The 27488-nt window shown below is 40.1% G+C and overlaps 2 protein-coding genes across 4 annotated transcripts in view; both read left to right on the top strand.

The window, feature by feature from the left end:
• LOC131694135 (uncharacterized) overlaps positions 1-27488 on the top strand; it is a 118389-nt gene that overhangs the window by 85897 nt on the left and 5004 nt on the right. For all 3 annotated transcript variants that reach the window (XM_058982581.1, XM_058982580.1, XM_058982582.1), the window contains exon 5: positions 10809-10938. In XM_058982581.1, coding sequence (XP_058838564.1) covers positions 10809-10938 — 130 coding nt within the window. The remainder of the gene's footprint in view (positions 1-10808; positions 10939-27488) is intronic.
• On the top strand, positions 24366-26583 carry LOC131694141 (uncharacterized). Its single transcript, XM_058982588.1, has 2 exons — positions 24366-26375; positions 26439-26583. The coding sequence occupies exon 1, from the start codon at positions 24391-24393 to the stop codon at positions 25762-25764; it is 1374 nt and encodes a 457-aa protein (XP_058838571.1). The 5' UTR covers positions 24366-24390; the 3' UTR covers positions 25765-26375; positions 26439-26583.

Below are 27488 nucleotides of genomic sequence, written 5' to 3'. Positions count from 1 at the left end.
GATTCTGATGAGACGAAGCCGAGACGTAAAATCCATGACACTCATGTTTTTAAGACAAAATCTTTAAATTCAAAGATGATGACATGAACAATTGTTTCCTGCTAATTTCTCTCAGCTGCATTAATAATGTAGCACCCGACGGGAACGACACATGTGAACAAACAAACACCCTACTTCCGAGGACAATAGATTCGGGCTATTTGTAACATGTATAGAAAAAAGGGGCAGCCGCAAAAAGTATCCTGAATAGTGGTCGAAGTAGTAAAGTTCCCACTAACAAGAAAAATTCGCTCTCCGGACCACTGTGTACATTGTGGTGCATTTGATTGATAAACTACAAAGTTGAAAACAATATTTCTAATTTCATTAAGACCACCCTAGGTGTACCTGACTAGAAAAAATGAAAAGACCCTTTAATATTAAAATGTTGTATTCAAGGTCAAAATGTTTTTACCACTTTTTCTGTAATCTGACCCATTATGCAGTGTTTGTTTAGGATCGAAAATATATAAATCAGAATGTCTTATAAAACAGATCCTACCAGTCGATTGTTATGTATCACTGTTTATTACGATGGCACGCTGTTTTATGAAATAAACACAACAATTTTTGTGTCTTGCTCCGGCCCAAAATTAACTATTCGAATTTTGGGACCAATTTGTTGCAGCCCCACATTCGGTATTGTGTTTATAGTTTGTATAAAAAGTAATGTGAGAAAATCTGCTTTGTCGCATCTCCATTTATTAGGATTTCTAGGATTATTTATAAATTTGTTACAATTCTTCATATCAATTGAGTACAGGAATTTTATGTTTCACTTACACGCGCGTTTGATTAAGTACGAGAACAGAAATATAGTTATTAGAGTCTCCCCCAGTGCGGGTGCAATTCCTTAATTATGAGTATGGTAAACAGGTGTCCTTATATTAGTTATTCCATTTACATTATTCAACAAGCCAGCGAATAGAATTTGGAGAATCATTTGACACGAAAAGGAAAAAAACCGGATGAAACCGCTTTTGCTTTGACAAGCTGACAATTATCGTAGTCATTGTGCAAAGATATTCTCCCTCGATATGGACATCAAAAACATCCACCTAGATAGTCATCTACTTACAATGTCGTCTACCCATACCTAGACTAGACCCCACAAGACTCAACTCCTGCCAAACGAAACGAATAAATCAGCAAAGCAAACCGCACCGATGAATCGAACATCACCAGTTTGTGGTATTTGCTGCTTTGTAGTTATCCGGTGAACTGACAAATGACAAATGAAGCCATTCGCTGAGTTTCTGACAAATATTTTAATAATGGATTGCTTGACCTTTCGCCAGATGGGCTAAGCAGAAGACAGTCGAAATATCTGCAACACATTAAATATTTGATTAATAACAAGTAGCATGCGTCGTCGTCGTCGGTTCGCTTTGGTGGAGACGCATGGCATAATGTGCGTCAGTAACATACAATATTTTCTGTTATTGCGGTATGCTATTCAAAGCCACTTGAAAATGATCGGAATCTGTGACTCAATTGTTTTTTCTTTGCCTTTGAACAGCTTCAACCGAATGCCAGCCAGTGAGAGTGTGGAAAATGCGTCGAACGATTCCTCCCGATCGGTTTCAGAATCAGCAGCGGTCGATGTGTTTGCTTGCACACAAACACGGGAAAAATCTGGCAATTGCTTCCAACAGAGTTGCAGTGCAGTCACTCTACCTCGCTTGTATGATGCTAATTGCGAAAACATATGTAGTTAAATACCATGATGTCTGAAAACTCGTCAGCAACAAATCGAGGGCGCTAATAAGGGGTCTCACTTGGGGTTTGGTTGGCAGGATAATTACTTCACCGAAGATGTCTTACTTATAGTGGTGGTTTTTGCCCCATCCCAATCTATTCGAAAGTCTAAAATGTGTGTTGATGTCAGAACGAACAAAGTTTAAATCTTTGTCTCAGTATTCAAGCCTGAATCCAGCCCTCCACCGGCCGATCGATGGTTTCTCAGAATCTCAATCAGTGGAAAACATTGCCGGGCGTTGTATAAACACAAATATGCGTACCGGTGTTTTAACGGTCGACACGACGACGCACAGTGGTTTAAAATGAAAAAATTAACCGTCATTAAATTATTTGCATTGTTTGTACTACTTGCTGGGGTAGGCTAGCTTAGTTGGTAAATCGATTGCCTTGTACGCAGCTCACCTGGGTTCGGTGCCCATCCCCACACCTATGTGTGGTTAGAAACTTTTCTAAAGAGATTTTTCTAACCCTAAAAGAGGCGAATGACCATAAGGTAAAAATCTCTATTATCGAAATAAAAAAAATTCTGCTTGCTGACACAATATGAGACTCCAAAAAAACAAGTAGCCTTATTTTAATGGATCTTTCCCAAATAATCCTCTGTATGTCTAAAACAATTAAAGCTCGGTTACCTTCGTCTTTGGCAATATTTCATTCTGGATAACATGCATGCAGTTTTGATATTGATGTAGTATCGTATGTACTTCTAGTAAATTAGAAATATTTTAGTTTTACAACCAAAGGTTGTCCACAAAATTAGTGCACTACGTAGAAACTGTGACCAAAAATTAATTTGTTATCCATTCGTTATCCAAATTAGGAAAAAGATTCAGTTTGTGATATGTAATAATTAAAAACAGTTATAAATATTACTTATAACCCGATCAGAAGAGCATAACAAAACAATAATACTATTATAACTAAGGTTGATATTTATAACAGCTGGGATTATATTCAAATAACGGAATTGAAAGTGAATTGCGGACAATTTTTTTATACTATCAATATTATAACATAATCCGTTATGAAACGATCAATTTATGAATTGATCGTTTGTTATCAGATTACTGTCATAGATGATTATACCTAATACAGTTTCTATCTAATCTTTTAGAAAAAAAATATATCTCATTTAGTTATAACTTGGTAAAATCATATCAAATTTTGTTACAATTTTGTTATCATTAGCCAGTTTTTTGTTTTATTTTTTGTTATTTTAACAACCAACCAGCCGGATTTATAAAAGGTTCTGTTTCAAAATATTTTGGAAATACATAACTCCAGTTGTTATAAATCAGTTCTGCCCTTCTGATCGGGAAACTTTTACACAGTAACTGTAACTTCTCTCCCAGCTATTTTATACTTTCATTACATTTTCATATCATTGTTAGCAATATCGAATTTTTGGCTGCTGCTTCGTAATTGCCCACTATCTTTCTATTTACTGAAATTCCGGGCAATTTGGCGTACTACAGTCTGGGCACAAAATTTATTTTGGTGATTCTATACATTTCTATAACTGATAACTTGCATAACGGCACGATGTCAAATCACGCCAAAACACCTGAGAACTACAGTCTTGTCTAAAAGAGACATTCTTTGTAGTGAATTCTTCGCCCTGGTTCATAATCCCAGTTGTGACATAAGTCTGACCTCGTTTGCCGCAACAGCAGATTGCTTGCCAGACCAAAATGAAAGCCTCACCAAATTTGAATTATTGCTTGTTTGTATTTTTCAATGAGATTAAATCTATAGCTGGTGGTAAATATCAGGTGCTCTCGAAACAGTGGCATTCACTGCCCCGAGTCGTTTGTTGCGTATGCGATGGGATCATTGAAAATGTATGCGATGTGTTAACTGAATTTTCTAGTGTTTGCTTAGCTGCATTTCTGGTTATGTTAATTTATAGAAAGAAAACTCACCAAATTTCTTTAACTTCACAAAGATATTTCACCAAATTTTCAAAGTATGAACATTACACGTTAAACTGTATATTAACTAAATATAATTATTCTGTGCTGTTCTGAGAAAGACTCCTGGCGTAATATTTTCGAGGATAGCATTAAGAGTGTGAAACCATACAAATCTGAAGATAGTATGAACCAATAAAAATCAAAATAGATGAATATGAATTGTTCCCTATTTTGTTCGTATTTAATGTTTCAAAAAGTCTTATGTTGCAGCTGTAGATTTCTAAACTAGTAATGTTCGCCCATCTATCAATGAAGATTGGCAGCTTTTGATATATACAATACATGTCGCAATATTCACGTAGTTATACATAGTCGAGCACATTGTTTACGAAAACAGCCTAAAACACGTAATGAAGTACGAAGGAATCTGTTTAACTAAAGAGGCCCCGAGTAGTCTTAAGACGATCCTGTTGAATTACGTAATGTAATTTCGTATACAAAGACTTGTTCTTGTTATGAACTTTAATAGTGAAGAAAAGAAAAATAAATATTTCGAAAACAGTTTTTACGGTCAATATCATATAGTTTTGAAACTGTTTGCTTTGGAGGTTTAGTATCTTCGAATAATTTTGCGCCGTGAAACATTACCTGATAAAATAATTTTGGTGAATAATCCTCCCAGAATGATGCATTAACTCTTCAAACAAATTTAGTCTCGAAAGACTTGGTGTCTTCAGCAAAGCTTTCGAGAATATTACTACAAATAACTTGGCTGAAGATATGAATGCTCCATATATTCGAGATATCGAGATATATTAGTCTATTTGCCAAAGAGAACCTTCAAAACAAGTTATTCTGAGATTACTGTATATGATTAATCTTTTCTGCTGGTGATAAAATAAAAAAAGAAAACTGGATCTAAGGAAATTTTGTCAATGTCGTTTTATATCTTGATGTTACAGACATTCCTAGTAACAATTGAGGTTTTATGGTAGTTTTATAGCCTCTCATAAAACTAAGATTTCACTTGTAGCATACTATAAAACTTCAATTGTTACTTGGGATAGAACTTTCAAATCTTCAATAAAAAGTTTTAAATGAAATTCCCAGCAACTTTTTTGAAGACACCAAGTCTCCTATTATTTTTTGGAAAGTTGATTCTCCTTGATTATTCCTAGGAGGGTTTATCACTAAAATTATTAAATCAAAAGATGTGTTGTTTTATGTTGGGAAACTTGCTGATAAATTTTAATTTAAATACTTTACTTACCAATCAGTCTAAAGCCGCGTTGTCCTTTGCTATTTCAAGAAATCGTTTCCAGTTCGCTCTGTCTATGGCTGTTTGTCGTCTCGCAGGGCACGAAGACTCCTCAGGTCTCCTTCAACTTGGTCGATCTCCCTTCTGTGCAGCTGTCGGATTAGTTTCTAGAACAATTTTTACCGAGTTGTTCACCATTCTGACGACATGCCCAGTAGAGTGGGACATGGTTATATGAAAAAAATAAAATTTTGCTCCGAGTAATTTTGTGGGTCCCATTTAGCTCCCAAAACAACTCTGCAAATTTTTAGCTCGATCGGTGAAACTGTATTTTTGTGCCCACGGTTTAAAGTTTACATGGGATTTCCTATGGGGAAATCGTCTTTTGCAAAATAATTCTTCCAAGAGTCGTCGGTTACTTCCTAAAAATAAATAGATGTCTGGCTTTCATAGGAAATTTGTCAAGGAAACAAAGTCTAGAAGACTGCGAAACTATCTGATGCTTGTGGAAAAAGTTATTAAGCAAACACCGATTGATACAATGAAGATTGATGAAAATTTCAGTTTTCATAGCGTCACTGCGGACGGTCGAATTATGTACAATTTTTTTTAACTTTCTCTTATTATGTACTAAAAAAAGTCTCAATTTATCCCTCAAATCTCTTTTGAAGTGGCCAAATAGTATAGATAAATGATTTAGACACATTAAGAAAAGATTAAAATAAAATTGCGTATAATTGGACAACCAACAGCAGTAGTGCTAGAAAAAATGAATATTTTATCAATCGTCAGAACATCAATCGGTTTCTGCTTAATAACTTTTTTCTCAAGCGTCAGATCGTTTCGTGGTTTTGGAGACTTTGTTTCTTTGTTAAATTTCCTATAAAAACCACATAACGTTTTATTTTTAGGAAGTAATGGGCAAGTCCTGAAGGAACTATTTTATGGAAGTTAATTTTCCCATTCAAAATCCCATGTAAACTTGAAACAGTGGGCACAAAAATATAGTTTCAGGGATCGAGCTAAGAATTTGCACAGTTGTTCTAGGACCCAAATGGTACCTAAAAAGTAACTCGGAGCTGGAATCTAACATTTGTCTCACCCTAATGCCCAGCCCATCGCAGCCGCCCAAATTTCACTGTGCGAACAATGGGTGGTTCTCAAAGCAACTGTTGCAATTCTTGGTTAATACGCCGTTAATATCCCATCGTAGATTGTTCTCAATACGTTCCATTTGAAAACACTAAGAGCGCGGTCTCCTGCCAGCATACTCCAGGTTTGTTGAGCGTAGAGGACAACCGGTCTAATGAGCGATTTGTAGAAGGTTAATTTCATGCGGTGTCGTACATTCTTCGATCGAAGGGTTTTCGAAGCTCAAAGTAGCAACGTTCTTCTACTAGAGTCCGTTTCCAAATTTCTCTGTTGGTTCCATTATTGGTCATTAGTGAACCCATATACACGAACTCATCAACCAGCTCGATATCGTCGCCATCAATCGATATACTCGGTCGGAAGTGTAACCCCTTATTCTCATGTACCATGTCTGACGGTTTTATGACCAGTTCAATTCGCTTTACCTAAACCGTCAGCCGAATGTATGTCTCCGCCATCATCTTAAGATTGTGTGTCACGAAATTGACGTTCCGGGAGCAGCTAAAAAGCTGAACAGACTTCCGGAAAACCGTGCCACTCGTGTCAATCCTTGCTCTTCTTATCACACCTTTCAAAACGACAAGAGAGGGCCCCAGTTTGCCGTAGCCCTTTCCGAGTATTAAACGGACTCGAAAGTATCTCCGATACTCATCACACATCAATTTATTGTTACTTGTCCGGGAATCTCTATTTGAGTATTATATGCCTATTGTCTCAACGAACTCCCTTGCTAACGGTGATTGGCGGCGACAAAGAATTTCAGCAATGCATTCGCTCGGCAACTAGTTGCAGCAATCTCGCTTAATACCCTTTTGGTAGGTAGAACATGCTACTCCATCCATCCAATCCTCCGATAAAATCTCTGTCTCCCAGATCTTCACAACCAGCCAGTGGAGTGCTCTAGCCAACGCCTCTCCTCCGTGGTTCAGCAGCTCACATGGCAGTAGATCATTGCCAGCGACTTTATCATTCATCAACCGTCCGATCACCGCATGAATCCTAGGTACATCCTGCGCTGGGAATCTGTCATCGACTGCGCGAGTCCCCAGGCTGGTTCTAGCGATACTGTACTCATCTATCGCTATTTAGATGTTCGTCATAAAACACTTATCGATCACCTTGCCTCGGTCGTGAGAACATCTCCATTAGCGTCTCTTCGTATGTCGGCTTGTGGCCTTTGCTAGAGCAATTTATTTACTCGTAGAATTTTCGAAACTGGGTACAGGTGCTCGATCGCCTCGTTATGCCGAGCTTTCTTAGGCATTTCCGAATCTACATTCGCAACGTGCGAACATTTTTGGTGTCAGAGTAGAAATTGCGGTTCATTAGAACGTGGTCGATTTGGTTCTCAGTGTGTCGATCAGGTGATCTCTTCATGTCACCGATCATGAGCTTCACATTCTGCCGCGGTAGTTGTCATAGATATGCTCCTAATACGCGTAAAACGTATCTTTCTCATTTTTGGCTCTCCCTTCGTTAGGGTAGTGCGCGTTAATGATGCTGTAGTTGATGAAATGGCCTTTGATCCACCCACATTTCGCTTTCGCTGATCGTCTGCTACTTTATCACGCGTTGGCGTATCTTACCCAGCACAACAAAGATGATTCCCAACCCGTGTGTTGTGCCATCATGCTAGTAGAATGTAACCGCTCGATGTCCGCTTTTGTACACCTTCTATCCCGCCAAGCAAAGTTCCTACAATGCTACGACTTCGAAGTTGCGAGATTTCAGCTCATCGTGAAGGATTCGTTCGAACTTTTAGAAAAAGTATTTCCCTCTATTTTCACTATGTTATGAAAAACTGCGATGTCTTAGACGAAACATTGGTAATGACAATAAGAAATATTAAGCGTGTTTATCTATGTAACGCATATTAATTCTTAAAGTTCATTGAAGATGATTACAATATGTTACACATTAAAGCGAAATATTTCAATCCCAAAAGTTGAACTTAATTCCAAAGGTTGAACTGTTTTTCTATCCAAATGATTGAAGAAAATAAATTACGTTACTCACTTTTAGAAATATTAATCATCGATACACCGAGATAAAAATACGGAGGGTTTCATCCCAAGAAACTTCTTCAAAAATAGCGTATCGCTAAAATCAGTAGTTTTATCGCAATAGGAAAAATGCCTCCTTTTTACACCCTGGAACCACTGTGCACTGTTCGACGGTGGTGTTGGAGCATGAATCACGCCTTGTTTTGACGCTGGTTTCGAACCAATATCGAAACAATTTTCCGAACGCGCATCCTGCGCAAATGATCGGATTGAAGTAGGACAGCGTTTAATTTTAGTCCAATCGGTAGCGATTCGCGGGACGCTGGAGGGTAGAAAAATGTGCTACCGAAATTTACCCGAATTAAAGCAGCCCATGTCATAATTACCGTGTCTTGAACGTTTATGTGTTGTTTTTGCGTGCAATGTTTATACACCTCCGAATTCACAGTTCGATTTGATTACAACGAGGGGTTTTATTTTGTTTATCGATTCGTCAGGTTTTGAGCCCACGTGAAATGCGTGGCCACCAGTAGCTTTCTTAACCTTGGGATAATTCTTCAAAACACACATGGCAACGCGGTTGACAATGGCGTCTTCGTTGCTAACACAGTACGCTTTCTTTGAACTTTATTGTTTATACTAGCTGATGGACGGCTAACTACATTTCATATGAGTAATCCGATCTTGTTCGAGTAAGAAGCTGGTTAGAGGACTACCGCTTCGATTCGTATGTTTGAATACTTCGATTTTCAGACACTATTAATATATAATGAATTGAAAATCAAAATATAGCCACTAAAACTGATTCTTGTCTGCTTCCATACAACAGGACCATCACACTTCGGCTCGTTTAACCATTAATATTTAATTAACATTCAATAGCTGAAAGTTGAGTCTCTGCGACATCCTCGAAAATCTCCAGGTGTAGCTTTTTATGCTATAAGATTGATGGATTAATACGAAAGGGCTGAGGATCAGATGCGCGTAGAATGATTAGTGGACCATACAATTAATTATGAAATTTGCGTTTTGCCTTCATATCATCAGAATCCGACACTAACTTAGTGACAGAACTAAGCTAGCACCGGATTGGCACTGGCTCCAAAAAACGAAAACACTATTTGTGTTTCTGATCAAACTCCTAATCCTGCGTGATGTCCCGTAAGAAATGTTTGCGAATTCCAGGCCCTCGCCCACGCCTTAGCATGATGAGCAAATCATTCACGAACAGTAAGAGCAGTAGCGGACTCCGCATACTACCTAAAATACAACGGAATTATAAAGGACGAGTTCGGAGGCAGTATCTCCAATGTTAACAACGACTTCACGGTGTGCAAGGTAGGATTGAATCCCTTGGCAGAATAGTTTACTCTATCGATAGCAATCTTAACCCATTCATGCCCAATGTTGTTTGTGGACAACAACGTTTTTAAACAGCTATAACTTTTGATTGAGGCGAGATTTGCTCACAAAAACAAGTAAGGCTCATTAATGTGATTATTGCCTTTAATTTGAGTATTATCAGTTACAAGGATCAGCTGTAGAGCTGAAGTTATTGCAATTAGTCTGATTAGATTCCGATGGAGCAGTGCTGCCAGGGACAGTTTACGTTGACGACGGAAAATGATTTTTTCATATATCTACGTTATGGTGCAATAATATTGAAAACTGATTAAACTTATCAATTTAGACAGTCGTTGGCTACGTTTTTCACGTAATTAGACTATTGTAATTATTCTAGGAGAATTGTATTGAGCATTAGAAGGTAAAAATTGACCAGCTTCTAGCCCTGCCATGAAAGCATCTATCTTTATGAAAATAGGTTTTTCGTGTTTCTTGACCCCACCGTTTTCAAGGAAAAATAGTTTTGAAACTCTACATTCCCTAGAAAAAAGTTGGGCATGAAAGGGTTAAAAATATTTTTAGATCGCGTCCACCTGCAGTTTTAAAACATTTACTCAGTTCAGAACGGCTTGTCTCAGTTTTTAGACTTCGCAATTGACAATCATCCTAAATAGTAGTCCGGATTCTTTACTTTTCATATTAACGACCAGAAGCCGCGGCAACCCGAATTGTGTCGTACGGTACCAGCATTGGGGCATTTTGTGAAAATGTGGGTTATTTAATGTTCACGCCATGACTTCACTTTAAACTGTTTTTGTACATTCTTTAAAACTGAGCTCTTCGAAACTACGAAAATTATTATAATTTTGAAATTATATTTAGTACTCACTAAAATGAAATCCTGTCTTCCACAAATGAGACATAATGCTCACCCAAACTCTGCAGGCAAAGATAATCTCAAATTAGCTTCCAAATCCTACATATAATGCAACTGTGCTGTACACGAACATTTATTTATTTTCGTCGATACACACCGACCATCTGTGTAAATTGTTCCGGGCCCTTTATTCGCCGACCTCAACCGCCCAAACAAGCAGGCTAACCGCATCGTTTCAAATATTTGCATCGTTAGCCGTCGTCGTGCAATGGTGAAACTTTCTGCAGCATAGTTTCTCGTATCATGCAAATCAAGATACCCGGCTTCTACAGTGTTGCAGAAGGATTATTATTTATTTACCGTAGTATGATACGTATCGATGCTGGTGCTCTCATACTCGTCGCGTCGTAAAATATTCACTTGTAAAAGCTTTCTTTTTTTTCTCTCTTCCTATATTGCAGACAGCCATTTCGTACATCTGTTCTACAAACTTGACAAACTTCTTGGAACTATTTCTGCAGATACCGGGAATCGATGTAAACAAACCGGACAACGAGGGCAACACACCGCTTCACTTTGCTGCACAGGCCGGTGAGTGTGATTTTTACAATGATTGATGATTCTTTGTTCGTTGCGCGTTGGATGCATCTACGATAGCAAGCATTACTTGTGCGGTCCATCAAATTTATTTGCGGTAAGCTCTGTGCACCTCTCTCGTTCCGCCAAGCGCTCCCATATTCTGGAAGAAAAATTCAACCAATTCGGTAGTCGGTTCTCGAAAATATTTGTTTCTGTATTATATACACCTGCACTTCTAAAAATCCCTTGCATTTCACTACCTGATACGTGCTGCCTATTCACTTAAAATACGGCAGCGCCTTTACTGGTCGATTGTGGAATGTTTTGACAGTGATTTAATCAGAAAATAAACCTGTCTCGTATTGAAAAAGTTGTGCTAGGTAGAAGATGAGAATAAAAAATTTACTGCACTCAAACGTCCAAAACCCGACGTGGTTAGTAATAAATATCGCGAAAATGTTAAAAATTACCGTTTCTGTGGGTTCCCGGACGAAAGTTTTATCTGGTTAAAGCACAGCAAATTCAAATTTATTTTCGCCGGTAAATTCACCCGGAAACTGAAAATCAGACGAGAAATTTGCAGAGGCGAACTTAAAACCAAGCATTTCAATCAGTAGGAAAATTGACTCGAAGCTGTATAAGAAAGAGTATCTGGAATAATGAATTGACAGGTTTGCAAAGCTTTTTTTACTGTGCAGCATAAGGCCAAACTATGTCGCCAGTCACCTCTACTACAGAACTCCTATCCCTCACCTCTCCTCGGTCCCAACCGGGGAACAAGCCCCCTTATGCAATTTTTGCTTGGACCCGGAGTTGGGTCGTGTTCTGATCAAATTGTTTAGTGCCTAAAGCCCCGAAAACCCATTTTTTGCTATAAATCAATATTTTAAGGGTAGGGAACATGGGGAGACTTGACCAAGCGCAAAATTATATTTTTGGCTATGGTGTCTTCTATTCGATTCTTAATTTTTTTTCAAAAATATTTGTATACTTGTTTCGATCTCTTAAGGTAATTTTAAAAGTTTGGAATGAAAAATCCTTTCCTTACCGAAAATATTACGTGATTAATAAATTTGCATTAAATGATGTAATTTTTTAACAAACTTTGTATGGACATATCTACTCGACTACCAATTACTATTAATGTACTAATATACCATCTTAATCCTTGTGAAGCTGTGAAATGATTGTACATAAACTGGAACATTGGAATAGTTATTACTAGAATTTGCATGCCATTGAACGCAATAACTAATGTTGGAGAGACTTGACCAAGATTTTATGGGGAGACTTGACCAAGTGGCAATTAGCTGAAGAAAGATACAAAATTCCTGATATTTATTATACTTCTGTATCTACTGTTAATGTTAATCACGCCATACAAAAATCCCACCTCAAACATAAGTCTTTATATTTTAGTATTAGTAAACAAAGTTAGCAATAGTAGGACTGATTTCGTGACGTGTGAACAGGCAATGCAAGCAGTACAGTTAATCCTTAAAAATAAATGCATTAAAAAAATCGAAATTTATCAAATGCAACCCTTTTATATTTTTTACTGCTACCTACGGATCTCGACAAAATGGAAAAAAAATGATTACAGTATGTTTTATGCCATTATTTTTTGTTATGATTTTTGAAAATTCTCTTGGTCAAGTCTCCCCACGCCTTGGTCAAGTCTCCCCACTGCGGGAAGATCACATAAAAACTTTTGTAACTTTTCAAAAATTAAATTAAAAATTCTGCAAAAAATCCTGAAGACGCACAATAACTTTGCACATTATATCTCAATGACTTTTAAGGGATTGAAGGCTTTTTTAAAGATTTATGTAGTTTTGGCTGAAAACCTGGTTAAGTCTCCCCATGTTCCCCTATACAAAATTGATCAAAGATGGTCTTGTGTTTTATTTGACCAGACCTACACTGCCCCTGATCGCAAATCAGTCCCATAAAGATAGGAAATCACATAGAAAACGAGACAAATATGCGATCATGGGCAGTACAATGTATACTAGATCATTAGAAAGATGCCATCCATTTTTTTTTTAATTTGTTGCACCGTGTTTTAGTTCAAAACCTCAAAACACCTCAAAAATCGATATTTTTGTCAACACGATTTTTTGCTGGAATTTTTTTTTATAGGGAAACCAAACCGTTCAACTACACCATAATACAATTGGCATCAATAGTTTTAAAACTTTTTTGAATTCAGTTGAACGGTCCACCTTGGAGAGTGTTCACATAGGCAAAAACCTGTTTTAATTCAACTAGTAGTGCAATTGTGCCTTTCTCATTTCTCCTTAATGTGACTCCATGGCTACTTATGTTCAATATAATTGTGGAAATATCTATTATACTCCTAGTACACTTTGCATCTATACGTAATGGATCGCCAGCCATGAAATTAATGAGCTATTTGTCGACGGTGAACCCCCTCTTTGTATACCCATAGCTACTCCCCTGTTAAAATCCAGTTAGTCAAAAAAATGTAGGTTAGGTTAGAATGTGCAAAAATTCCAAAAGTCAATTCACGTTAAAAAAAAATGTCGAGATTATATCAAATCTCGATGCTTCATACATTTTAAAGACATTTGGTTTAGTAGTCGTAGATGGCCAATGTGGTCAAAGCGACTTTGGTTTGTCACTAGTGATCTAGACTGGAAAATCCATACAATTTTGCACCCATTTTAGTGAGTTTTGCGTCATTTAGATATCTTATTAGTACCAGTTTAAATAGAAAATTACTGTGACGCCGCACTTTTAAACCCGTAACTCCGGAGCCGGAGTTTTGATCGACACAAAATTCAATAGCAGCCGATTGTACCTAAGTTTGTGCAAACCGGTCCAGCCATCTCTGAGAAAAAATGACTTACATACACTCATATACAGATTTTTTCCGATCTCGACGAACTGAATCGAATAGGATATGGCATTCGGTCGTTCAGGTCGGGATAAGGTTGACAATTTTTAGTGTTTGCATAGCCTTTCTCTATGAGAAAGGCAAGATTCATAAACCTAGAACTTATCACATTACGGGACAAATGGAAGAATGTTACTGCACAACGTCCTAGCTCTTGTTTGGATATTTACTGGTTCTATTAGGTCTGAAGAATCGATGCGTGCTGAATACAAATCGGCAAATCCTAAATCTCTTGCTATATTTCTAGGTAGCTAAAAAGGAGCACACAAAGCAAACCGCATAAATTTGCGTAAATGCCTTCAATTCGATTGCTACCGTTCAGGTAGTGCTGATTCCAAATGATCTAACAATACTCTAAAGATGACCGAACTAAGGAACAGTTCAGACTTTTTGGAAGGTATATATCCGTGAATTATTTGACAATACGGAAGATGAACCCCAGGTTTCGCAATGCACGACCAATAACATATGAGACGTGTTGCTTGAAACACTCCTGAGGAATAAGCAATCCTGATGGATCATAGTTGAAATTGATAGATGCTCTTTTCCTAGAGAAGGTAATTGAAGAACATTTTGCGGGATTTGGGATCAAACTGTTATCGATGCAACATTCGCTGAAGGCTTCGAATTGTTTCTGCAAGAGTGCGTCTGCCAAAGTCCTAATGCGGTTGAAGATTTCGGGGTCATGCACGTACGGCAAGTGGTCCTCCGAGTCTATAATTCTCATCGTTGAAGAAAAGTAGAAAGATTAGTGGTCAAAGATGGCTTCACTGTGGGACGCTAGGCTTAGATGCAAACATTTCCGAGTAGTCGCCACCTCTATCCACGCTAAGTTTGCAGCCAAAGAGATGAGAAACCAACGAAGAAGTTATCTCGTGCATCCCAGTATCTAGTTTGGCGATGGCGATATCGTGATTAGTTTTGTCAAAAGCGGTGGATAGATAGCATCGGTCTGCAAGCCATCTTCAGAGACGAATAAACTGAACGACAATATATTCGTCATAGTTGATCGGTAGGGCATTGCAAAGAAGACACACATTTTTGAAATCTCAAATGCCCCCCTTTCATATTGTGACAAATGTCAAATTAAACTCAGGTGTCAAATTTCACATCATTTGGACCCGCCCACTTCCCTTGTAGTTTTAACATTGGCACTGTTAGAACATTTCAGGGTATATTAAATGTTATAACTTTTAAAGTAGCGCTCCAAAAATTACAATTTATACAATTTTTTGAAGAAAAAGTTCATAGCATTTTAAAAAAAAGTATCGTTTTTCCCTAAAAATAGCGGAAGTTGGAGTTTTGGAGTCTTTTGTCCAAAAAATTCACCAACAATTTAATTAATAACAATTTTTCTCTATGCTGCAACATAAACATTTCTTGCAATTTTCTAATATGGAAAAATAATAGAAATCGAACGGCTCTTTTGCGACCTTTGTCAGAATATGAGAAGTCTGGGTTCTAGGGCATTTTGTCATTCATATTAAATTTAATCATTTTTTCGTGAATATGTCTCTAATATTCTTCAATCAATTCACATTCCGTTTGTCTTGTTGAACGTGGAAAATTCTCAGGAACAAAATGGCAATTGATTCACAATACCTATTAGTTGCCAATAAAATTCAGAAATGTTAAATTTTTTAATATTTGGCCTAGAAATCTCATTTTTCCATCAAATGCCCTAATACCCCATCTTCCTGTATTTTTCCCGAAATAAAACATTTACCATGTGATACCTGAATATTTTTCACATTGAAAATAGTAAACTGTATAATAAATTATTGTTAAATGGAGTTCATATGTGCTATTTAAATGTGGAATCGAGACTAAATGTCAATGAATCTAATGCATCGGAATTTTATCGATGGTAAATCTAGTTCTATTTTGTTACTTAGGATTTTTTACGTTCAACAAGGTAGATTTAATAAAATTGATTGAAGAATATTAGAGATATATGCACGAGAAAATGATAAAATTTTATATGAATGACAAAATGCCTTAGAACCCCAACTTCTCGTATTCTGATAATGGCCTCAAAAGTTGGGTTTGATTTCTGAGACTTTCACATTAGGAAAACAGCCAAATATAAATGATTTGCAGCATACAGCAGAATAGCTGTAAGGAATAGGGATTTTTTGGACAAATTGTCCCAAAGCCCTACTTTCTGTATTTATTTTGTATTTATTTATATTTCCTCTTAAAAAAGGTATAATATGTATTTTCGCAGTACTACATCAAAAGTTACAACATTTACTATATTTTTTCCTCATATTTCATATTTCCAATATCAAAAATTTCAAGCAAATTATCGAAATGATGTGAAATTTGACATCTTTACTTTGACATTTATCACAATATGAAAGGGGGAGCCTTTGAGAGTAAAAAGAAAATACTTAAGTCTTCAAAGCAATAGACAATAGAGTGGTGATATCTTATGTTAGAGAAACACGAATAACTTTTAATAAGGGCATGATTTTGCAAATTAACTGTTTTTGTTGAAATAACACTCCAAATATCTCAACAACTATCGCATTTTTGAAGATTTTATGTGCATTTTGATTTGAAACGACATTTAGAATCATATTCGTATAATAAAATCACAGTTTTGTTTGCCAACTAGTATGAATTTTAAAAGCATGTATAATGTTATCGTTAGAAAAACTTTTTTACTAGTAAGTTCTCCATCATGCAATTACATTCAAAATGTTTCCTTTCTATTTGAATTTTTTTTAACAAAATAAAAAAAATCAAAAAAAGGTTTTATTTTGCAATTTAATTTATTAACAATAATGTTTGTTATTGTTAAAAATAGCATTTTTGCTGTATAAAATACGGTTAGTGAACTACAATAACTTTTTTTTAAAGTGCTATATACAAAAACTCCTACGTCCATTTAAAAATTGTTTATGAGTCAAAATGTTCTCATTGATTGTGAAAAATGTTTATTTAGTCTTCCATACGGTGAAATGTGTATAGTTTCATGGAAATCGTAGATGGCTGTTCACGATTTTAAAGATTTTCGGACGAATCTTCGTTGAATTCCTCACGACTCAAAACTTTTAGTACAAACAGCATTTTCGTAAATGAGGGACAATGGGGCAATACCCCGGAATCCGAGACTGTCCTGCCTAATCCGGGACGTCTGGTCACTTTAGTTTAGCTCACTCGTTCTCGTTTGTTATACGATTGTTCTGCTGAAGTGTAGCAGTACTATAACTACCTAAAATAGTGGTGGCACCCGCTTGAAACATAGACTTTTCCAAATCAGGGAAAAGAGATCCGCTATGAGCTGGTCACCATTTAATTGCAAACAGATATAAATCGCCCACACTTGTCCTGTGCTATTCCACTCACCATTCGAGATGTGTTGAGCTTTGAAGCCCAAAGCGCACAGCTAGTAATACACCTCCACCAGATGTTTTACAGTCGTTGAGAGGACATCGGCCGCATCTGAGGACTTCATAATCAGAATCAATTACCTAATTTGACGCAGTTTTATCGCAAATTTGCACCTGCGACGGCACTACTGCATTGCATTGATTGTGTAAATCTACAAGCTGGAAGACCTAGAGCACTGTAGTTAGAGTCTGGCCATGAGGAAGAGGAAGAAACATGACGTATACAAACGAGCATGAAATTCGACGTATTTCTATTGTGTATATGTTAAATTTCATGCTCGTTTGGATACGTCATATGTCTTCTTCTTCCTCATTTCCACACTCTAACCCCCTCTCCATTACCAGACGCAGAGGCAGGGCGACTGATGACGCAGACTGAAAATGGTGTGACTGTGATGAAGGGATTGAGGGGTTCCCATTGTGTTAAGTACAGTGCACCCCGGCAGCCATCTATTGTCGAAACAGTTGAGAAAGTCGAATGAGCTGCGGGGCTGGATAGGTGCAAATCTTTCCCCAATAAAAAACGGCGCATTGTAATTAGCGGGGAAAGTAAAGAACTATCTGGATGAATCATGGTTTCGTCACATAAAAAATACTTACCAGTAAGTAGTCAGACTGAGACGACTGATGATGCTGGTTGCAAGTGGCGCGACTGTGCTGGGGGGATTGAGGGCTTCCGGCTGCGCCTTGATGTTTGACGCCATCTTTTGACTGGTCGCTGCAGATGTGTAGAGGTGCGTTTAGCGCAAGCGATTATTTGGCTAGAGCGCATATACCATCCTCAGAAACACTAGTGTCAATGTGGGACAAATAAATCGAACTTTTTTTCACAGGCTGAACATATTTTGGCGGTACCTGTTCTGTGTCGATCTTCCGTCTGCCACAGGTTAGATCAGGAATAACACACTTAAACGGTGAACTAGTCTCTTCCGGTTCTCGGGCACGCTTGACTGCGGTCGGCCAAAGTGGGAGTTGCATGTTGAGCTCGAAGTGTGTCTAGGGTTACCAAACACCCATGTTGTAAAGAACATGATTTAGACGATCTTGGGAAGCGTTATTTATTTTACTTCAACGGTCCTCAATTTTAGTCTCATATTTTGGCATATATGAAATTTTTCAAGATCAACTTTATTCCGTAATAAAGAAACTTTGTAATCGTCATTTTAACTGGTTACTTCCTTCTAGCGTGTTTTAGTAAGAGAGTGGCTGGCTTGTTTTCCTAAATCGAAAATGAGTCAAATTTGTTAGATAGTCCAATATTAGGTCTAATCAACATGGGTTATCTTCATCCGGCATTGGTATCACATCATTCCATTTTGTCTCGGTTGAGATTCAATGTTCCCATAAAAAAAATCTCCAGACTAAATCGGTTTACGTCGGCACTATCGAACTATTTATGCAACCGAGTTTTAGGTCGATTGTTGCGCCGGCTCTTAAAGGAGTGTCGACGCGACAACCGATTGATCATGGCCGAAAAAATCGGTTGATTAGTTGGCATTGATCTGGAACTAATTCTAGACAATGCTGGCAGCATCGATACTGTTCTCGTTTTTGGAGACTACAATCTTCCACACCTTCAGTTGTCGTTCGATAACTGTTGCAACACTGATGCCACAGATCAATGTTGCGCTGTGCTATAAAAATGATCGTTCGACTGAGTGGACGAGCCCAATCACTTACAGACGCGAAACCACTTGCACCACCACAAGCGCGCAATGTAAGTGATAAGGTTCTATCACTTCTGCTGCCCACCATCTCGATCAGTTCTGTTAGTACCATCGAGTCGATCACACGTTTGTTGTACTGAACAGGTTTAGTTAGAGGCTAGTGAAATATATATATCTAAACCATCAATTAAAGTTTTTGGCGAGCAAGTAAATTGCCTTGTTATTAGTGAGGTTTGATGTGACATCTGGACATCCGAAACCCTGCTTGCTGTTCGTCAATCGAAAAACTCGGCTTGGGCTATTTTTTACTCACCGATGAATAGCCGCATGTGCTACTGCTGGTTGATCAATTTAATTGCATGATTGCCCGTACCGTCGTTCTATCAACCATCCCTGGTATTTCCCAGCCTATTTCGATCCGGTCACAACAAATTGGTGCCGTGACCAGGATTGATATTGCATGTGCATGCGATCACGGACCATTTGCCCGGGAACATAAAGCTGGGAAACCATTGTAATTTGCCACGCGGTTTGGCCCAGGACGCCATTGCTGTGATTACAATTGTAAGCTGTAGACCGCTTTGTTTAAACAATTGGCATCCGCCATTGTACATTTCATTCCTGATACCACGAGAGAAGCTTCAGATCATCCATCCCAGAAAGCGAATTAGCTATTTGAAACAATACATGGCCTGAAACCTTCAGGCAGAAGGTTAGTACCTGTCCAATTTAATCTTTCTATCCGCTGGTACGCTCTAGATTGGATTCTCTTTCTTCCATTTTCATTGAGGATTACCATCACCACGCTGTTTCAAAGGGATCATCCAATCGACATTCCGGACTGTTCATTCGTGTTTGGTTACCAAACGCAATACGGAATAATTCTGTAAAACTCCACTGCAAACTTGATCGCGATAGCTGCGAAGGGCAAACGGACAACCGGTGGCAGTAATTCGCTGTTAATAGTCACCCGACCACCAGTTTTAGGGACGGTTCCTGATCATCCTGTTCCGATACTGGAAGTACCAATTCGTGATTCTTATCAAACGCTCCAGATATTTATTTATACAAGGCACATTTTTGCCTTGGAAAAGGTACGTACCTCTCCAAGCCGAATATACTTCCAGCCAGTGCTACTGGTCTTAATATTTCACAGACATTGCTCGCATCTACCGGTTCGTCAAGAGCAGCAAACATGGCCGACGTGAATGAGTTGCGACCACTGGCGCTTCGTCGTACATCGCTATTGGCTTCGGATCGGTAGGATCGGGATCGGCTTGAAGTGGCTCTCCGGCTCGAAAATCTGGACACGATTTGGCGAGAGCTAGATGATATTCAATCCACCTTGGAAACCGCCGAGGAGACAAGCGAGGGTATGTCGTTGAATATTAAAATCCGTGCTAATTATGAAGGGCAATACTTTCGAATAAAGGCTGGTCTGATCTCGAAGTTGCCTCCTATTGTTCCTGCAGTTAATGCCTCCTTGTCCTCCCCCCTACGGTTTCCTCCAGTCTGAAAGGGCTTAAACTTCCGACGATCACATTACCAGAATTCAACGGTGATTTCAATGAGTGGTTAGCGTTTCACGATACATTCCTCGCGTTGATCCACTCAAATCCGGACGTTCCAGCAATCCAGAAATTTCACTACCTCAAATCGGCAGTTTCAGGCGAGGCCGCACAGGTGATTGAATCGTTCGCTATCAGTGCCACTAATTACCCATTGGCTTGGCAGGCACTGATATCCAGGTATGCAAACGAGTACCTCCTTAAGAAGAGACATCTGCAGGCATTGTTGGAGATTCAACGGGTAAAGAAGGAGACGACAACTTCGTTACACGGGATCGTTGATGACTTCGAGCGGCATACCAAAATTTTGCGGCAGCTTGGAGAACCAGTGAATGCATGGAGTACGATGTTGGAACATTTGCTGTGTGTCCGCCTTCCCGACGATTCTCTCAAGGCATGGGAGGATCATGCATCTACGATCGAAACTCCATCCTACGAGTCCTTAATCGAGTTTCTGCACCGCCGAATTCGTATTTTGGAGTCAATTTCAGTGAATCATGCTCATCCGTCACCACAGTATGTCACATCCTCTCATGTTTCAGCAAATCGAACTTCCTCCCACATGAAATCGTCCTCTAACTCTGCATTCGATAGTGCACCTAGCAAATGTTATGCTTGTGAGCAGCGCCATCCGTTGGTAAAGTGTGCGAAATTTGAGAAGATGAGTCCTGCGGATAGATTACACCTAGTCAACGATAAACGGTTGTGTTTGAACTGTTTTCGGAACGATCATTTCTCCAGAAATTGTCAGTCGAAATATACCTGCAGGTTTTGCAGAAAACGTCACCATTCGCTTCTCCACTCTGGGTTTGGGGACAACTCCGGTCAATCCCGCTCCGACCAAGTCCCATCTACCTCTGGCAAGGCTGCCCGTATGACAACCAATGTGAACTTGTCTTCTCCGTGCGACGATTCCGCATCTTCAGTCCTTTCCGCTGCTACAGCCATTCAACCGATGGAAATCGCATGTAGTCTACCAATGCAAGGTGTCGAGAAAAACGTTTTCATGTTGACAGCAATCATTAAGGTCGTCGATCGCTATGGTAAAGAGCATTTGGCACGTGCTCTGTTGGATTGCGCATCTCAACCAAACTTGATCTCTGAGCAGATGGCTCAGCTCCTGCGGCTCAAACGAAGCAAAACAAACGTTCTGATTCAAGGAATAGGCAAGCAACCTCAGAACGCTAGAGAATCCGTGCACATCCAAATCCTTTCCAGAAAAGAAGAATTCTCAGTGGATGCTGATTTCCTGATTCTTCCAAGGGTCACTCCTGAGCTTCCAGCACATGATATTCCAATTGATCATTGGAAGCTTCCATCGAACATTTTTCTCGCTGATCCACAATTCCACAAGCGTGCACCGATCGATATGATTTTAGGAATTGAGCACTTCCCGCAGCAAAGAATCCTCCATGCAGCATAGTAGCTGTATCCTTGTTCACTCTAGAAGAGAGCGTCGAACGTTTCTGGCAGGTGGAAGAGTTGCCAACCCGATCGGATTACTCGATAGAAGAGAAGCTTTGCGAGAAAGTGTTTTCGGATACTACTTCCAGGACCGCAGAAGGGCGTTACGTGGTCCGTCTACCTCGTCGGTCAAACTTTGATGAAATGGTGGGAGTCTCAAAATCGATGGCAATGAAACGATTTCAACTCCTTGAGAAAAGACTTGCGTGTAATCCAGAGCTGAAAGAGGAATACCACCGGTTCATGACGGAATACCTCTCCCTTGGACATATGCGATGTGTGCACGAGGACGACAGGCAATGTTTTTCATCGTATCTGCCGCATCACCCAGTAGTGAAGGAAGCCAGTACAACGACGAAGGTACGAGTGGTTTTTGATGCTTCGGCCAAAACTTCTACAGGCTTTTCTATCATCGAAGCGCTGTTAGTAGGCCCTGTGGTGCAGGACGATCTCCTTTCGATAATACTTCGGTTCCGCACATTTCCTGTGGCGCTAGTTGGAGACATCGCTAAAATGTACCGTCAGGTTCTCCTCCATCCGGACGATACTCCCTATCAAAGGATTTTGTGGCGATTTGATTCAGCAGATCCTATCAAAAGCTATGAATTGATGACGGTGACGTACGGATTGGGTCCATCGTCGTTTCTTGCGACCCGAACTTTGCAGCAGCTTGCAGACGATGAAGGTGATGCCTACCCCCTTGGCAAAGCCGCCCTCCGTAAGAGCTTTTACGTTGACGACTTTATTGGCGGAGCTCAATCCATTACTGAAGCAATTCAATTGAGGGCGGAACTAAGCGAGCTCCTAGCCAAAGGTGGCTTTGCTCTTCGCAAGTGGACGTCAAACCAACTACCGGTTCTTGCAGGATTGTCATCTGATGAAATTGGCACTCAATCGGCTATCAAGTTTGATACGAATGAAACGGTTAAGGCGCTTGGTATCTCCTGGGAACCCGAATCTGATACACTCCGTTTTGACTCCGAGATCCATCAACGCAAAGGAACACCAACAAAACGCTCAATCCTTTCGGCGATTTCACAACTATTCGACCCCTTGGGGTTAATTTCACCGATTGTCATCAATGGAAAGTTATTGATGCAACGCTTGTGGCTGCTACCATGCTCGTGGGATGATGAAGTACCGGACTACATCGCAACTGCTTGGGAGAATCTATCCGCACAACTTCCTAAGGTTGCCAACTTTCGTGTCAGCCGATATGCCCTTCTACAAAAGTCCACCATCCAACTTCATACGTTCTGTGACGCATCGGAATCAGCGTATGGGGCATGTACATATGCAAGATGTATCGATCAGAGTTAAAAATAATCGAAGCTCTTTTTTGACGGCTGAAAATGAACCTGTTGCGACTCGCGGTGAATAGAAAAAATATTCATTCAACTATCCATCTTATTCATTCAGTTGAATATCGTTCAATATATTCATTACACTAATTAACTAGGAAAATGTTTTCAAATGCCGATAAAGTATATGAAACAACAATAATCATCGCTTACATTGTGCCAGGGCCTACTTTGAAGCGTTTGATTCGTTGCTGAACGGTCGCTTCGTGTAATAATCGGAGACGAATGAAAATATGCATGGATGAATGGGTGGTTTGTTCGTTTGACGTTGTCAGCTGCGTCACTGAATATTGAAAATGAATGCGCCTGAATATGATCAATTTTCATTCAATGCATTTGAATATTTTTAACTCTGGTATCGATTCAACCGGACAGGTTCGTGTACAGCTTCTAGCATCCAAATCTCGAGTGGCGCCGTTGAAGAAGATATCGCTACCTCGTTTAGAGCTGTGCGCTGCTGACGTTGGAGCGAAACTATACAACCGAATCGTCGAGGCTCTCCAGATTCCTTTATCAGGATCATATTTTTGGTCCGATTCTACGGTTACCCTGCAGTGGCTGCGTGCCCCTCCCAATACATGGAAAACCTTTGTGGCAAACCGGGTGTCGGAAATCCAATCCTCAACCCACGGTGCATTTTGGAATCACGTCGCAGGAACGGAGAATCCAGCGGACCTTCTCTCCCGCGGCATGCACGTCGATGATTTTCTTAGTAGCAGAATTTGGAAACATGGCCCAGAATGGTTGTTACGTCTTGAAGCCGACCGGCCTATCACCAAATTATCTGAGTATCCAGCAGACGGGAAGGAACGACGAAAGGTGATTGTTGCTGTAGCAAGGATAAAAACTGCATCTAATACCGTCAACCCGATCTTCGCCCGATTTTCCTCGTATGAGCGCCTGCTTCGATCCACTGCCTACATTCTACGTTTCATCGGCAACTTACGAAAAAAGACCCGTACCCAACCATCTCCATTCACTGGATTACCGCCTAGTATTTCTCTAACAGTAGACCACCTAAACGCCGCAGAAAGGATGATTATTAAACTCGCACAGGCGGATTCATTCCACGATGAAATTAGAGAAATGCAACACAACAAAGCAGTCTCAAAACGTTCGCCCATTCGTTTGTTGACTCCGTTCATAGACCCTGAGGGAATCATTCGAGTAGGGGGGAGACTGAGGCTTTCAGACCAGCCATTCCTTGTCAAACATCCTGCATTACTGCCAAATAACCATCCTATATCCCGGCTTGTTGCTAAATCCTTCCACCTAATGCTCATTCACGGTGGCGGCCGCGTAACTCTGGCTGCCATGCGAGAGAAATATTGGCCAGTGCACGGTCGACGACTTGTCCAAAGTGTCATTCGCAGCTGCTACCGATGTGCCCGAGCCGATCCCGCAACGACAGCCCAGCAGATTGGACAGCTTCCTTTACATCGAATCACGCCCAGTCGACCGTTTGCCATTTCTGGAGTCGATTACGCTGGACCCGTGTATCTGAAGCCGATACATAAACGAGCCGCTGCAATGAAAGCATATATTTGCATCTTCGTCTGCTTCTGCACCAAGGCGGTGCATATCGAGCTGGTGAGTGACTTGTCGACGCAGGCCTTCCTTTCCGCACTTCGCCGTTTCATCGCTCGCCGAGGACATCCTTCCGCAATATACTCGGACAACGGGAAAAATTTTGAAGGCGCCGCCAATGAGCTGGAAGAGGTATACCGAATGCTGCAGGACGAAACTCAGATAAACCAGATCACGTCTGACACCACTTGCGAAAGAATTACATGGCACTTTAGTCCACCGAAAGCACCACACTTCGGAGGGCTTTGGGAGGCGGCGGTAAAGGTGGCCAAGCGCCAGCTGTACCGACAACTCGGAAACTCTAAGTTGTCCTTCGAGGATCTGACCACCGTGCTGATGCAGATAGAGGCGAGCATGAACTCGCGGCCCATCGTTCCGTTGAGCGAGGATCCAAACGACTTAGCTGCAATAACTCCGGCTCATTTTTTAATCGGGAGTACTATGCACTCTTTAGCAGAACCGAATCTTTGCGGAATATCACTAAATCGACTAGACCACTACCAACGTCTTCAGCGCACATACCAGCAATTCTGGCATCACTGGAGGACAGAGTATCTGCAAGAGTTACAACGGGACACCAAAACTTGTAAACCTAACACCGACGTACGGCCAGGAAGATTAGTTGTTCTGATGGACGAGATGCAGATCCCGGTGAAGTGGCCGCTTGCCAGAATAATTGCCATTCATCCCGGGCAAGACGATCTAGTGCGAGTCGTAACACTGCGTACCAATCGAGGAATCATCAAGAGGCCAATCACCAAGATCTGCTTGCTTCCGCTGGAAGAAAGGGATGCCGAGCTACCTCACGGAGGCGATCAACCCACAACCCACCCTGCGGAAACCCAAAAGGATCACACTGGAGAAGAACTCTAAATTTATTATACTTGAATTTTTTTTATATAACATTGTAATATCTATAATTAGTAACCATTAGGAAATTTGAAATCTATATTTCAAGGTGGCGGCGATGTTGCAACACTGATGCCACAGATCAATGTTGCGCTGTGCTATAAAAATGATCGTTCGACTGAGTGGACGAGCCCAATCACTTACAGACGCGAAACCACTTGCACCACCACAAGCGCGCAATGTAAGTGATAAGGTTCTATCACTTCTGCTGCCCACCATCTCGATCAGTTCTGTTAGTACCATCGAGTCGATCACACGTTTGTTGTACTGAACAGGTTTAGTTAGAGGCTAGTGAAATATATATATCTAAACCATCAATTAAAGTTTTTGGCGAGCAAGTAAATTGCCTTGTTATTAGTGAGGTTTGATGTGACATCTGGACATCCGAAACCCTGCTTGCTGTTCGTCAATCGAAAAACTCGGCTTGGGCTATTTTTTACTCACCGATGAATAGCCGCATGTGCTACTGCTGGTTGATCAATTTAATTGCATGATTGCCCGTACCGTCGTTCTATCAACCATCCCTGGTATTTCCCAGCCTATTTCGATCCGGTCACAACAATAACTATCTTAATGTTACCAACCTATTAATGCCTCATCGAAACAAGAAATAGCTGTAACGGAGTCTATGGTTGCAGGTGATTTGTACCAAATCTGCTCACTGACGAATGCGAACGGGAGGATCGTCGATCTTGTATCGTAAACAACACGGATGACGCAGAGCTGCTTGAACCTCTAACTGCTATTCTCAAAGACGATCCTTACCACAAACCTGCAATTAGATGTACGTAACAACACTGGAGATTGTTCATTTCACTGATAGCCACTATCAACTGGACCGACTTAATGTGTAGTAATGATCTTGATGATGCAGTCTCGTTGTTCTATTGCAAAGTCTATAATATACGCCAAAAGGTTCCACTGAAACAAGTCAACAATTAGGAAGATGGATTTCAAATATCCATGGTGGAAGGCTAAGATTCGCCGTTTGCGTAATGTCTTGCGAAAATCACGTCAACGTTATTTTCGCAAAAAATCAGACGAAACCACAGTTACTCTTCGACGGACAGAACTGCAATACGAAACTGCCCGGAATTTCGCTTTTCGCGATAATTTGAATCATGTGCAAAATAGCCTTCGCGATCACCCTACAACATTTTGAAACTTCGTTAGTAGCAGAAAACTATCCGGTAGTACTCCCACTGACGTTTTTTTTATTTATTTTTTTATTTATTTATTTGGAAATATTGTTATCGTACAACATAAATCTCCCTCATCCCGTTGGAAGTCGAAGCGACGTCTTGAAGGCTCTGACTGCTGTTGATTCGTCGAAAGATGGTCGTGACCCCGATCATCTTTCGCCCCAATTTATAAAAAGCTGCCCACACGTGCTGACTCTTCCATTGTGCATCATTTTCAATCGCTCTCTCACTGAAGGCATTTTTCCTATCGCCAGGAAATTACAGAGATATCTCATCAATAAACTATCTCTCCAAAGTTCTCGAAGAGCGGGTCTACAACGTCACGTATGCAGCTGCATCCCACATTATTTCGGAGTATCAACAAGGGTTTATCCCGAAATGATCAACAACTTCTAACCTGATAGCTTACACTTCTATGTTGTTTCCCGCCATCGAGAAGCGTCATCAGATGGACGCAATTTATTTTTCAGATTGATGCAATTTCAG

Source organism: Topomyia yanbarensis, chromosome 3 (assembly GCF_030247195.1).
Source record: "Topomyia yanbarensis strain Yona2022 chromosome 3, ASM3024719v1, whole genome shotgun sequence".
Lineage (NCBI taxonomy): Eukaryota > Metazoa > Arthropoda > Insecta > Diptera > Culicidae > Topomyia > Topomyia yanbarensis.
This window is presented reverse-complemented; position numbering and strand designations above follow the sequence as displayed.

Excerpts from the sequence above, each read along its gene's own strand:
- LOC131694141 (XM_058982588.1), top strand. The coding sequence starts at position 24,391 with ATGCAACACAACAAAGCAGTCTCAAAACGTTCGCCCATTCGTTTGTTG.